Source organism: Sinocyclocheilus rhinocerous, unplaced genomic scaffold, assembly GCF_001515625.1.
Source record: "Sinocyclocheilus rhinocerous isolate Xijiao unplaced genomic scaffold, SAMN03320098_v1.1 scaffold1094, whole genome shotgun sequence".
In the NCBI taxonomy this organism is placed as follows: Eukaryota; Metazoa; Chordata; class Actinopteri; order Cypriniformes; family Cyprinidae; genus Sinocyclocheilus; species Sinocyclocheilus rhinocerous.
Genome location: NW_015627235.1, coordinates 49,654 through 63,584, shown reverse-complemented (window position 1 = coordinate 63,584; position 13,931 = coordinate 49,654). Strand labels below are relative to the sequence as shown.

Below are 13,931 nucleotides of genomic sequence, written 5' to 3'. Positions count from 1 at the left end.
TGATGCACTATTAGCAACACAGTAAAATATGCCATTGTGTGCTAAACATAATAGAAATATGCTCAAACATCCTCGCAACACTTTCTAAGTGCTAAAGCATGCTATTAAAGGGTTAGTTCACCCAAAAATGAAATTTAGCCTGTGTTTTACTCACCCTCAAAGCATCCTAGGTGTATGTGACTTTCTTTCAGACAAATCCAGACGGAGTTATATTAGAAATTGCCCGGGCCCCTCCAAGCCTTTCAATGGGGGTAAGCGGGTGTTGGTTGTCAACAGTTCAGAAGACATGAAATAAAGTGCGCAAATCTGTAATAAAACGTCCCTCACACAGCTCCAGGGGGTGAATAAAGGCCTCCTGTAGCAAATCCATGCATTTTTGTAAGATAAATATCCATATTTCAAACGTAATAAACACTTTTTTCTCACTTCCGCTGACTGTGGTACGCGAAAGACATTCAGGCGGATGACGTAGGACGTATGCGTGTGAGGGACGTTTTATTACGGATGCGCGCACCTTATTCCACGTCTTCTGAGCTGTTGACAACCAACACCCGCTTACCCCCATTGAAAGGCTTGGAGGGGCCAGGACAATTTTTAATATAACTCCGATTGGATTCGTCTGAAAGAAGAAAGTCACATACACCTAGGATGCTTTGAGGGTGAGTAAAACAGGGTAATTTTCATTTTTGGGTGAACCCTTTAATACCATGAAACAGGAAGCTGTTGTAACTCATGGTTTGACATAAATGGGAATGGTGCATGGGTAAAATGCCTCACAGTGAATCAAATGAATTATTTATGTGGATAATTTCTTTGTGTAAAATTTTTTTTGAAAGATATTCCTTATGCAGAAAGCAAATTAAAGAAACCTTCCTTTTCTTAACAATTCAGACTTGAAATATGCTTACTGAAAGAGCCTTATTTTGAACTACGAGTAAGTTTTTTTTTTCTCTTAAAGGTTTTAATGCTCACCAAGGCTGCTTTTATTATATAAAATGCATTCCTGTTGTGGCAAATCTTTTCAGTCTTAAATCTGTAAAAAAAAAAAACAACAACAACAGAGCTGGAAATATTTTATTTCAGAATCCTTTAAGAGTGGAAAGTAAAAAAAACAAAAAAAAACGCATTTATTTATTTTTTACTTGAAAAATCTTTGCTGAATAAAACTCCCCACTCTTCCCTCCAAATTATTCATGCTCCTAACATTTACACAGCATATGCCTCTCCAAACACAAGCCTCTTCACGCTCCAGTGGGGGGGATTTCCTGCCAAAAGTTGATGCATCCCATTACACAAGTTTAAAATTTTTTGTACAATAAACTCTGTACACAGTTGGACATAATTAATTTTTTCATGTTTCTTATACAACAGACATTAGGTTTATTTTTTATTTATGAAAGTAACTGAATTTATTTCTAAGAAAAACAGTGCACCTGGGATAATTAAAAATTCAACTAAAATATGTTTTTCTTTTTCTAAATGTTCTTTTTCCAAAACAAGCTACTGTTCATGTCTGAATCATGTTCAGGGGTTTTTGAAGTCAGTCTCTCCATGAGCAAAAGCACAGTGCTCTCGGGGCAGAGGGCATCCGTGGGGATGGTGTATGTGGAACCAGCAAAGCCGGGTCTTCAGGGCACCTGTGGGAGGGGGTTTGCGCTTGGATCTCACTCGAGAGCTTTGTGCTGTATGCACCCTCCAGTCACGAATAAAGACACTTCCACCCTCCACTATGAAAAAGAAACAGAAGCAGAGAACAATTTACCTGCAAGCCTTAAGAAATGAGAATCATATCAGGAACTTAAGAGTATTCCTTTAAAGAGGTAATATTTTGTGGGGATTTAGCTTGTCTACAATGTTCACCAGAGTGGTATTTTCTTAGGAGATAAGGAGCTTATTTTTACCCTGTCCAAGCACATTCACACTTCAATATGGATTCCTATTCATCTTCTTTAATATCACACACTAACATGTTTACAGTGTCAGTAATGTACACTAATCAGCCACAACATTAAAAGCACTGACAGGTGAAGTGAATAATACTGATTTATATGATTACAGTGGCACCTTTCAAGGAGTGGGATATATTAGGCAGGATGTGAACAGTCAGTTTTTGAATTTTATGTATTAGAAGCAGGAATAAAGGGCAAGTGAAAGGATATGAATGACTTTGACAAGGGTTAATACAGATGGATAGGTGACTGGATCAGAGCATCTCTAAAACGGCATCTCTTGAGGGTTGTTCCTGTTATGCAGAGATTAGTCAGACAATAGAGCTACTGTAGCTCAAAGTGATGAAAAGTGTCTCTAGGTTACGCATGTAACCATGGTTCCAAAAAGGGATCCGAGACTTCCTCTGCCTCTGCATGACCGCGTCCTGAAGCACACGTGAAATCAGTCCAATAGAGTAGCGAGATGTCACAGGCGGGGTGATGTAGCGACCAGGAAGCTTAAAAGGGCACTCAGTGTAAACAGCGTTAGCTTCTGATAGGAAGACACAAGTGCTCACAGGGATGCAGGAGGTATGGCAGTGTGACGCAGAGTTTCATTCCCTTTTGGGAACTATGGTTACATGCGTAACCTAGAGTTGTTCCCCATCAGGAATCCGTGCTGCGTTGAAAACGCTTTGGAAACAAGAATACCAACTCCGCCATACTGACGAATGCCTGTTTAGTGTGAAGTCAAAGCACACACCTCAAGACAGAAGCACTCTAGAACCTGGAGTGGTCCCAACATCTAGGTTATAAAACCTGACGAAGGTGAGCAGGGTAGAAACATTGTAGAACCCGCAACCTCACAAACATTGTGTATAGAAACACCAGATAAGAAGGCCTTTAGAGGCTGCCATACCTTGAGTTGCGTGGGCCCTGAACCCCAGAGGTGAGGGGACATCAGAGGACTCGTAAGCTAGGGAGATAGCCTCAACTATCCACATGCTTAACCCATTAAAACTGGATGTGTCGGTGCCGACACAATTAACCATTCTGTATTCATGTTATCATCATATTATCATAACTCACCAACCGTTTGCACTATGAAAAAAAATTGCATGCTTTCCATCAGCAAATCACAGCGGCTTTCGGGGAGAGTGGGATGGACGGATTTGAAGCGGGAGATACGGAGCGCAGCAGGTTAGAGAGTTTGAAAGTGCAAAATATAATTAAAAAACAGACAAAAACATGGCGAAGAAAGGTTTTACAAGAGAGGAGGCGATTGATTTGATCTTTGATGACACCTGGGAAGAGGCTGAGCATGACCCGATGTATTCAGATGCTGAGGCAGCGTATGCTGCTAGCATTGATCCAGATGTGGATTGGTAAGTGAAGCTTATGTTTCTTTCTGATGAATCTATGAGAAATGTGATTAAAATAGTCATAGACGCCGTGTTTCACTTCGAAATACCACTGTTTCACACACTTATGTGGTATATGTGCATTTATATGCACACGCGTGTAAGTGCGTATGCATTCATGTTTGTGTGTATGTATGTGCATGTACATATCTATGTGTGTGTATAAGTGTGTGTGTATATGTATGTGTGTGTACGTCCATGCGTGTGTGCATATGTTTATCTGTATGTTTGTGTGTGTGAATGTGTGCATGTGTATATCTGTATGTTTGTGTGTGTGAATGTGTGCATGTGTATATACAGTATGTATGTGTATAGGTGAGTGTGTATGTGTATGTGTGCGTGTGTGTATGCGAATGTGTGTGTACGTGCATGCGTGTGTGTGTGTGCATGCATATGTGTATATCTGTATATTTGTGTATGTGTGTACGTGCATGTATGTGTGTGTGCATGTGTACATGCATGTCTTTGTGTAAAATGAAGCTGTTGGTCACTGGGCTGATGTATACCCTGAAGAAATGAAGAAGTACATAGGTCTGCTTCTCTACATGGGTGTGATGGATCTACCAAAAGTGAGGGACTTCTGGAGGAAGAAGACTTTGTTTCATGTTCCCTTTCCTGCTACTGTGATGTCCAGGGATCGTTTCTTAGCAATCTCCTGCAATCTGCACATCAATGATCCAATGGAAGATGCAGAGAATGACAAGAAAAGGGGCACAGAGGAATACGACTGTCTCCACAGAGTGCAACCACTCTTGGACATTATGAGGAACAGGTGCATGCCTATTTACCACCCTAGACAGCACATTTCTGTTGATGAGAGGATGATTGCCACCAAAGCCAGGATATCCTACAAGCAATATATGAAGGCCAAGCCTACTAAGTGGGGCATAAACTTTTTGTGTTAGCTGATGTCAATGGCTACACCATTGACTTCAAAATCTACACTGGGAAGTCAAAATTTGCATCTGGGAAAGGCCTGTCTTTTGATGTGTTTGATGTGATTTACTGTGACAATTTCTTCACAAGCCCTCTCCTCTTTCGACATCTGCACCAGCTGGGATTCCGGTGCATGTGGAACTTATCGAGCAGGAAGAGTTGGTGTTCCCTCAACCAAACAAAATGCCCTGAACAAAAGTTCACCAATGATGGAGCATTCGCTGGATCAGAGATGATGTCCTTTTGTTTGTGAAGTGGATGGACACAAGGGAGGTCTCCATGTGCACAACTCTCCACACAGTGTACAGCGGGGAGACCGTGCTAGGTGGCAGACGACAGAGGATGGGTGAAAAGAGAAGGTCCCTGTTCCCAGGCCAACATCAGTTCAGCAGTACAATAAGTGACACCTCTGACCAGATGCTCGGAACAAATTCGGTGCACCATAAAACACGGAAGTGGTACATGACAATTTTCCAGCACTTCCTGGACATTGCAGTGACCAACAGCTTCATTTTACACAAAGAGCTGTGTGCCATCCACCATGACAAGCACATGACACGGCAAAACTTTCAGGAGCTGCTAGCTGCGCAGCTCACAGGTGTTCCACTGGATGGCAGCCCGAGTGAGAGATGCGATCATCTGCCTGTTCCTGTGAGTGACACTCAAGACCTTTCACAGAGGGCCAGCATGGGTCGGCGTCGTTGCATACGATAATCCAGTGTCCCAAAAAGACTTGTATATATGTATTATAGTTCCTTTTTCAAGATTGAGGCATTAGATTCTTTCGTTCATGAGTTTGAATTTCTAAATTCAGTTCACTGAATTTTTCTAAATAAAAAGCAGTAAAATTTCTTCCCGTTTTAAATTTTTTTGTCTATTTAAATTTACTAACTCACTACACACAATAATCTACAATAACTGTAATTTCCTGAAAGCCAATACTTTTCTGGAAAAAAAAAACACCTTGCACTTGAAGATACCACATTGTGTTATAATTTTATACTCAGGGAAAAAAAAACAAAATGAGTGAAAACGGCCTATTTTAGCTTTAGGTTCTAAAGGGTTAATGTCCACCTGTTTAGTCGCCGGGAGACCTCTCTTGGGTGGACCAAAGCAGACGAAAAGTTGATCAGTTTTCCCTCCACAAGGCAGCTCTGTGAACGCAGGTGTCCAGTGCTCAAACTGGACACACCAAAATAAACTTCTCCTGGTCTGGCTCCCGGAAGGGAGGAGGACAAAATGACTGCAGCACTATTGGGTTGTGGAACAAGAGTGGGCACCTTCGGCAGATAGCCCAACCTTGGGTGCAATAAGTCTTTCACCATTCTAAGTACAAAGTCAAGACATGATGGGGCCACGGAAAGGGCCTGAAGGTCACAAACTCTCTTGAGAGATGAGATGGCTAATAGAAACACTGTATTTAGTGTCAAGAACTTTTCCGGAACATCCTCTAAAGGTTCAAAAGGGGCCTTACTTAGCTCGTCTAGACCATGGCCAGATCACAAGCCTGGACTCTAGTGCATATTGCAGGCCTCAGCCTCAAAGCACCAAGAAAGAAATGTGTTACCAACAGGTTCCAAAAGGCCGTGGTAAGCAGATATAGCTGCCACGTATACCTTAAGAGTGGAGGGAGATAACCCTGTGGGGAAGCGTTCTTGCTGGAACTCCAGCACTGAACCAACTTGGCAGTTAACTGGGTCCAGTTGACAATCTTCAGCTTTGGCTGAGAGAGCCGCCCGACCCCTGATGGTTCTGAGGGGGTGGTCGGGAAGCGACGCTCTTCTTATGTTACACCCTATATGAGGAGCTAGAGGACAGCTGCTCTTGTCCAGCAGCCCCTGAGACCTGGAGTCGGCGGGGGAGGAACCGCTGCAATGCCACTGCCTGCTTTTACCCTCCTGGAACCTCTTGACGACAAAGCTCGCTGCATCACCGAAGAGGCCCGAAGGAACAAGTGGGACGTCTAAAAGGAAGAACCAGTCTTTATCTTTCATGTCTGACAGGTTCAACCAGAGATGCCTCTTCATGGCCACCAAGGCTGCCATGGAACGACCAATAGCTATGGCTGTTTCCTTAGTGGCCCGGAGAGACAAATCTGCGGCCCTCCGCAGCTCCCTGATGTCATCAGAGCCAATTCGTTCAGCTTCATCCAGGTCCCTAAGCAGGTCAGCCTGGTATGCCTGCAACATCACTGTGGTGTGCAGGCATGCGCCAGCCTGGCCTGTCGCTGTAAAAAGCCTCAACCACCAAAGCCGAGGTTGTTCTGAGCAGCTTGGTGGGTAGTGCCGGAGCCTTCAGGGACAATGCTGACTCAAGGGACAGATAGCTGGCAAGTGTCCGTTCAACCCTGGGCATCACCCTATAGCCCTGCTGCTTCAGCCCCAACATGTTGGAATAGTTAGTAAGGATGTAACGATATTATAAATACCGTGATATCACGATAGCAAAACTGTCTCGATATTATCGTGGTCAAATGACAATATGAAACGATAAGTCGTCTGAGCAAAATGTGTAGTTTGTTTAAATATATTTAAACTTCTTATTCTAACATAAATCCCTTCATCAAGTCTGTTTTTGCTGCGTTTAAAAGCGAAGCGCACACATTGTTGAGGCGATCAGCTCGTGATCTGGTGTTTTCCGCATCTCAGAATGGCTCAGTTTACAGTGAATGAATGCAGTGAACTCGTTTATTGCATGTGCCGTAAGTTTAGCGCGCGTTTGGGAATGCAACAGCCACCAGTTATGCTTTATTTTCACGGCAAATGACAGCATTTCACTAGATTTGTAGTGAGACGCGTTTTTGTAAGCATGTTTTCACTGAAGCTGGAGATTGCCTTTAAAATAAAAGCTCTACTGCCATTTCCATCAAAATAAAAGCTTAAGAGTGCAGCATGAATTGCTGACAGCTAGCGGTATAAATGCAGTCCAAATTCAAAATATCTCTTTCAAGTGTAGAAATTAGGAAAGAAGTACTTTCATTTCCTTACTGTAGTGTAAAGCAAAAATAATATACCTATGAAATATTCATTTTCATTTATTTTACAGTGCAATTATTTTACAATATATAGCTATTACTGTCATTGTTGTTGTTATTATTATTATTATTATTATATTCTAATTTGTTTGGCTTCCTAAAACACCAGTGTGAATGTAATTTAGACTGAGATAGCATACCACAAATAAAAAGAGGGCTGAGTCCCCTTTAAATTCAGGTACAAGTCCATTCACTGACTTTTTTCTGACTTGAGTTTTCTTAGTTAAGAACATGGGTTGGAGCTCTTAATTTTGAACTCTCAAAGTTCATTAGAATACTTTAACTTTAAAATGTACAAAATGTAAATTTTTTCCAATTCTTTGGAAAAAATCTTTTTTTAATTTTTTTATATTGCAATAAATATCATATTGTGGACCCTTATATCGCAATATTATCATATCGTGAGATTTTGATATTGTTACATCCCTAATAGTTAGACACATTGGGGCAGAAAAGATGAGCAGAATATGGCCTTTCCCATAATCTTACAACCTCAGCATGGAGATCAGGGAAGAAAGGAAGGAGGTGTGGAGGAGGTGATTTAAAATGCAGGAGGTGATTTCACACATGCTTCAGGACGCGGCCACGCAGAGGCATTTCCAAAGTGTTTCCGATGCAGTGTGAGTTCCTAAAGGGTAACTTAATGTTGGCCATTTATTTTAATTTTTTAAGATTTATTTTTGGCGTTCTATGCCTTTATTTTGATAGAACAGTAAGTTGAAAGGAAGTGTGAGGGGGGGGCGAGATCAGAAAAGGTCCATGAGCCAGGACATGAATTCGGGACGCCCACAAGACTACTGGTGCTGGCAACATCTAAACATTCTTGAATCGAAACGTGAAAATGACTTAAGATATTAAGTATTATTTTCTAAAAAAATAAAACTAAATATTATTTTTTTTGCTAAAAAAAATAAATAAATCTGCCAATGAGGAAAAAATACTGATTAAGAAAATCAATTTTGCAGTGTAGCTGGCATACAGAGTGCTAGAACAGGGCTAAATACCTCTGAACACCTGGTAGTTGTTTTTCAGTAGAGTCTGGAGACCGCCACACTCTTTCTTTAGTGCTTGCAGAGAAGACTGGTCCAGGAGGTTGACTACTTCACTAATCAACAAACTGCCTAAAAAAAAAAGCAAGGAGATGGGGTGAGGGATATTAGAAGAGGAGGAGGAGCAGAAGTGGCTTACTATTTATCAAATTATTCAAAGTTTAATTAATTTTCATTGTTTTTATTACCACACAATCCCTAACCTGTTTCAGGGTTTGAAGAATAATGTACAGTCAGGCAGCCATTACTACAAAATAAACCCTGACAGGCTGACTGTACATTATCCCATTTATGGCATGGCTACTTTAATGAAAATACAAATAAAAATAAATAAATAAATAATGATTTGAATTTAAATTATTTGAGAAGGAAAAGACCATGACAGAGACATGAAACTAGAATATAATCAGTCATATAAACTGGCAAAAAAACTTTTAAATAGTTTTTTTTTTCACAAAAAAGGGAGAGAGAGAGAGAATTTCTAATTTCCTGAACTTATTTTTTAGTTGCAATCTGTTATAGCCGTCATATATTGATATGGAAACAGTTATTTCTCTAAAACAAAATCACTCAAATTCAACACTCCTGACATCAAACAATATGTGACTTTATTAAAACACCTTCTAAATTTACTGTTATCAATGAATAGCTTTCGTTTGTCAACTTTTTCACTGTCCTTTCTGAGATTGGTAGCTGATTTTTGTTTTGTGAATTTATAGCTTTATGACTCAACTGAAAGCAGCCGTTTCAAGCATCTGATGCAATGAAGGCGCTTGCCAAAGAACCTGTCATGCCACAAAGTGAGAAAATAAGTATTGGCTTTGATTTCCTGTAGAGGAACTGCAATGCTGGCCTGTGTTTTACAGTAAGCAAGACATAATCAAAGTATTGAAGTATGATCTGTTCATCTATGGTCCAACATGGAATAATAGCCACTACCAGCTACCAATGCTCTAAAAGTCAACAATACATTACCATATAGATTGCTTTTGGAGGTAAATTTACACTTAAACATGGCATATTGCATTTTCTGAGAAAACAGACCTGAGTTAAGTACTGAAGTATTGAACCTGATCTCATAGTATCAAAAAGGCCCATAATGTTTCTATATACGATCAATAAGCATCCTTTTTAGACACACTTATAAGTAGCACCTAAAATATCTCCTAGTACTCCATCTATTCGTATTTTTACTAATAGTGCCCCATCTATTAGTATTTTTAAATCCTATCTAAAAACATATTTTTTCACCCTGGCTTATAACACTCCTTAGTATGTTTCCTGTTTTTTTTTTACTGTACTCTGCTGATCTTATTAGTTTGTTGATTTCCTTGTTACTCTTTTATTTTATTTGTGTTTTATTATTTGTAAAGCACTTTGGTCAACTTCGGTTGTGTTTAAATGTGCTCTATAAATAAACATTGTTGTTGTATTGTTACTCAGGGAACACATTTTAAATGACTCTGGAATCTCAATCTACAGACCGTAATTGTGTTGCCATAGCAACAAGGAGTAGACACATGTGTTGCGAGACCTGATGTGCTGCAGAAACCTTTTCCCCAACCAGTGCTCAGTGAACCCAATCTCTTATGGCAAGTTCATCTTCAGATCCAGTGAATGTCAGTTTAGGTGTGTTGAAGCACAGCTAATAAATATACACTTCTCCTAACCTTAACCCTGCACATACATTTCTTCTCGAGCGGTAGCTGGAATGTATCTCTTCAGAGGTCTATACACATTTTAATCTATTGGAGTTTAAGCATGCACTTTGGCCTTGGTAAGGGGGAAAAAACAAATCTTTGAAAGTATGAGACATGCAATTTTATATTTTATACGTAATATGACCAGGCAACAGACATAAGTCTAGTATCATTGATGCTAGACATCATTGTATCTTAAGTTGTGATATGATATCTAGTACAAATGTAATAATACATTTTGTGTCTCCCTTCAGAGAGAATAAGGCCAATGTAAATTAATAGAAAAATAAGATGACTCAGTTGATCAGTGTCATATTGTAGTGGGAATTAACTCCACCAAAGGACCAGAGCCCGTATTTATCAAGCTTCTCAAAGTGCCATTTTAGTCTTAAGTGCTGAGAATTCATGAAATTTACTCCTTCTTTCAAACTTAAGTATAAAATCAACTTATCAAATTTCTTAAAGCTAAGAATCACTCTTACAATAGGCCTTTTTGCAAATTGACTTTTTCTTGTCAGCGCTGGCTAATGTTGGGCTGAACTGGCCTTTTATAACATGTTTCCGCTGTTTGACTAATTCAGCAAGCAGTAGCACTTCTTCCTCCCGCCAGTTCGATTTTCTTTTAGAATCCATGGTGGCTGATTATATCATAAAATCTAGGCTATATATAGGCAGGTCATTTTATGTTTGTGCAGATAGACGATAGTATCATGTCAGAGATATTGCCTGTTGCTGATGTCTTTGACGATAGCAAGACGATTATTATGATTATTTATTGTTCATTAAAAATACAGTGCAGCTCGGAGACGCTTCAGAAACGTACCGCGGCGCGGCTGGTATAAACGCAAGCATTGACTAGGAGTGGCTGCGATCAGCTCCGGTGGCCGTGTCGGAGCTGTAACGCACCGCAGATGTGTGCAGTCAGTGTATACATCATACAGCTTCACTGATTATAACAGGAGTTTTTTTTTAAAGTGTATAATACTCATGCTAGACTGAAGTCAGTTATGATGTTCTTCGGTAATGTAAATGTTCTTTGCTCATTTTCAAAAAGCAAATGTTATTTGCTTTTTAAATAACTGAGGAAGTAGTAACTCACAATGTTTCTATTAAATTGTTATCATGTTAAATACAAATTCAGTCATATTAAAAACATTAGACTGCTTTTTCCTAAGACTGGTTTCACACAGCAAGCGTGAGCAGCACATACTTTTTTCGGCATTCATGTTAACAAATGAGTGCATTCACAATGGGAACAGGATCAGCGTGTGAGCATCAAGCAGGAGCGTCGCGTGAGCAGCGCTGAAGCAATGGTTTCGGCGCTGAGTCTATTTTTGCTTGTTTTTAATTATTCAGTTTGGGTGAAAGAATGGTGTATTATAAAAATGACATTATAAATAGCACATTCTACTGTATATCAAAATATGACTGAAACGACATGATCGGAGCTGTTGTTGTTCACCTTTAACGTGCATATCCCCGTGTTAACATGTGAATCCCCATGTTAACAAACTTAAGACTTTAAAACTTTCAGGTTTATAACTGTTCAACTTTGTAAAGAAATATGCAGCTTTGGAGCCGCTGATGTGACGTACAAACGCTTCCAATGTGAATCCTCTCACAAGTCTGCAGCTGTAGTGACGCTGTAGTAACGCTAACGTGAAGCTGACGCAAAGCTCACACTTGCGGTGTTATGCAGGAGTTGGTTCACTTTTCGGCAATGAAACCAAGTTAATAAATAATTAAATAAATCATCACGATAATATTGTGTATCGTGACCTCACAGGCTGACGCTAGGACTATATAACAATTGAGCATATCGCCCCAACACTAACAGCAAACCGGTTTAAAATTTGTAATTAAGACATGGTGGAAAACGTGTTTATCTTTCATTTTCAATGTGTATATCAATGTATTCTCTTGAAAATCCTTTATTGTCAAATGTATGTTGAATGTAAACTCCTCTTAGGAATTTCACCATTCAATGTGAATTTATCTGAGAATATTCTTAAATAAGGAAATCTATTCAGTGATTGGTCCATGCCTATGTCATCATGTAAAATCCCATTTGTGGCACAGAAAAGTGTCGTGAATCATCAATTAAATTCTTAGCAGTGTTCTTGCGAGTAATTCACAGGGTCTTGATAAATACGGACCCAGATAAATAGAATCCGAAGACTACAGGATAAGCAAGAGGAGGTAGTGGTGGTACAGAACAACAAGCAAGGGATGGGCATTATACAAAAAATATTGTATTCGAATATTTGGGCTCATAAAAAACCGAATATTTGTTTATTTAAATGACATTTAAATAAAAGCATTAGCAATTAATCGCAACATGAATATTTGATTGCACTTCAAGCTTTTTCGTCTCATACAAGGTAACTAAGAAAATATTAGAGAACAGAAAACAAGTTGTTAAACTCAAGTCAGTGACAATGTCATGTCTTTTGAAGGAACAGACAGTAAAACTGAGACAAGAAATTTAAATGGCCGAATCAGAGAGGGAGTCATTTAGAGGTTTGTTTGAAGTGACAACTAGACAGTTGGTACACATGCCCAATCCAATTCTGAATATGATGAGAATAACTGCAAAGAAGCCTTTAGATGATTCTGTGAGGTTCCCAATAGAACCAGTGCAAACAAGGCAGACTGGTAATGGAAAAGAGAGGTTTCCTTGTCAAAGAACTGAAAATGGCCAAGCTGTTATAAGACAGCCATCTTTTATGGACATTCAAAGTCTTTTTACAGCAGTGGGTACTTTTGACTCTGATAACATGGATCCTTTAGAGTTCTTGTCAAAACTGGAGAAGGTAGTAAACATTTATAGTGTGTCAGACACAGAAGCTTGTAGACTTATTATCTTTCTCGCTCATTAACTAGTGCTCTCTCACAGGAGGTTAGCAACAAAGAGCAGACACAGGCGCAAAGAGAGAAGCTCTACTTAGAGTTGTTGGGACTGATTTGGTTAACTTGAGAAAGATAACTGAGGTGACAATGGAAACTGAAGAGAATCCTATGCCATATGCATCCAGGTTGTGGGAAAGGTTTAGCTGTTACAGTGGTGTGTAAAATACATCTAAACAAAACCTCATGTTTAAGTCTGCATTAACTGCACATGTGGGAAGCCATTGCTCTGCAGACAGATGTAAATACGCCATACGAACAAATCATTTCCAAAATGACACTATTTCAATACAAATATTCAAATGAAAGCTGCAGAATCTAGACATCCATTAGTTATGTATGTGGAAAAGCTGGTCACATTGCTAGACATTGTCAAGACAATGAGAGACCTCATCAAAGCTTTGTCTGTCATGCATGTGGAAAGGATGATCACATAGCAAGGCACTGTTTGGAGAGAAGTAGGAAAGATCAGAAATTTGTTTGTTTTGCATGTGGAAGGATGGGACACAAGACAAGACAGTGTCACACAAAAGAAAGATGGACTATTGTGAAGAAAGGCAGTTTAGAAACCCAGTTGGCACTGGTAAAAGGAAATAAGGAAGAAGCCATTCACAACTTGACAGACACAGCACTACACGAACAACATGACTGCAGCTCAGTCATAAGCAGATGCTGATGTGAATTGGAGGAATTGTTTTATGATAGTACCATATTTTGGAAAAATATGTTTTCTATCAAAAGGGTGATTCTTTATCATTTGAGAAATGTGTTAATGGCATTGAAATTTAAATGTAATTTATTAGAAATTATTTAATTGCATTCTGTGATTACATTTATGTAGATTTGATGTTTTAAATGTGAGAAAATTCTTGTGGGGAAAAGTGTGTGTGTGTGGTGGTGGGGGGGGGGGTATCTTTTAAATCAGCTTTGTATCTTTTAAATCAGCTGAAATGTTA

The 13,931-nt window shown here is 39.4% G+C and overlaps 1 protein-coding gene across 1 annotated transcript in view; it reads right to left on the bottom strand.

Moving 5' to 3' along the window:
- Positions 1-1,102: 1,102 nt before the first annotated feature.
- Positions 1,103-13,931, bottom strand: part of LOC107723835 (probable tRNA (uracil-O(2)-)-methyltransferase) — a gene marked incomplete at its 5' end in the record, with an annotated part of 48,750 nt that continues 35,921 nt past the window's right edge. Inside the window, 2 exons of the mRNA XM_016532553.1 lie at positions 1,103-1,727; positions 8,324-8,440. Coding sequence (XP_016388039.1) covers positions 1,525-1,727; positions 8,324-8,440 — 320 coding nt within the window. The remainder of the gene's footprint in view (positions 1,728-8,323; positions 8,441-13,931) is intronic.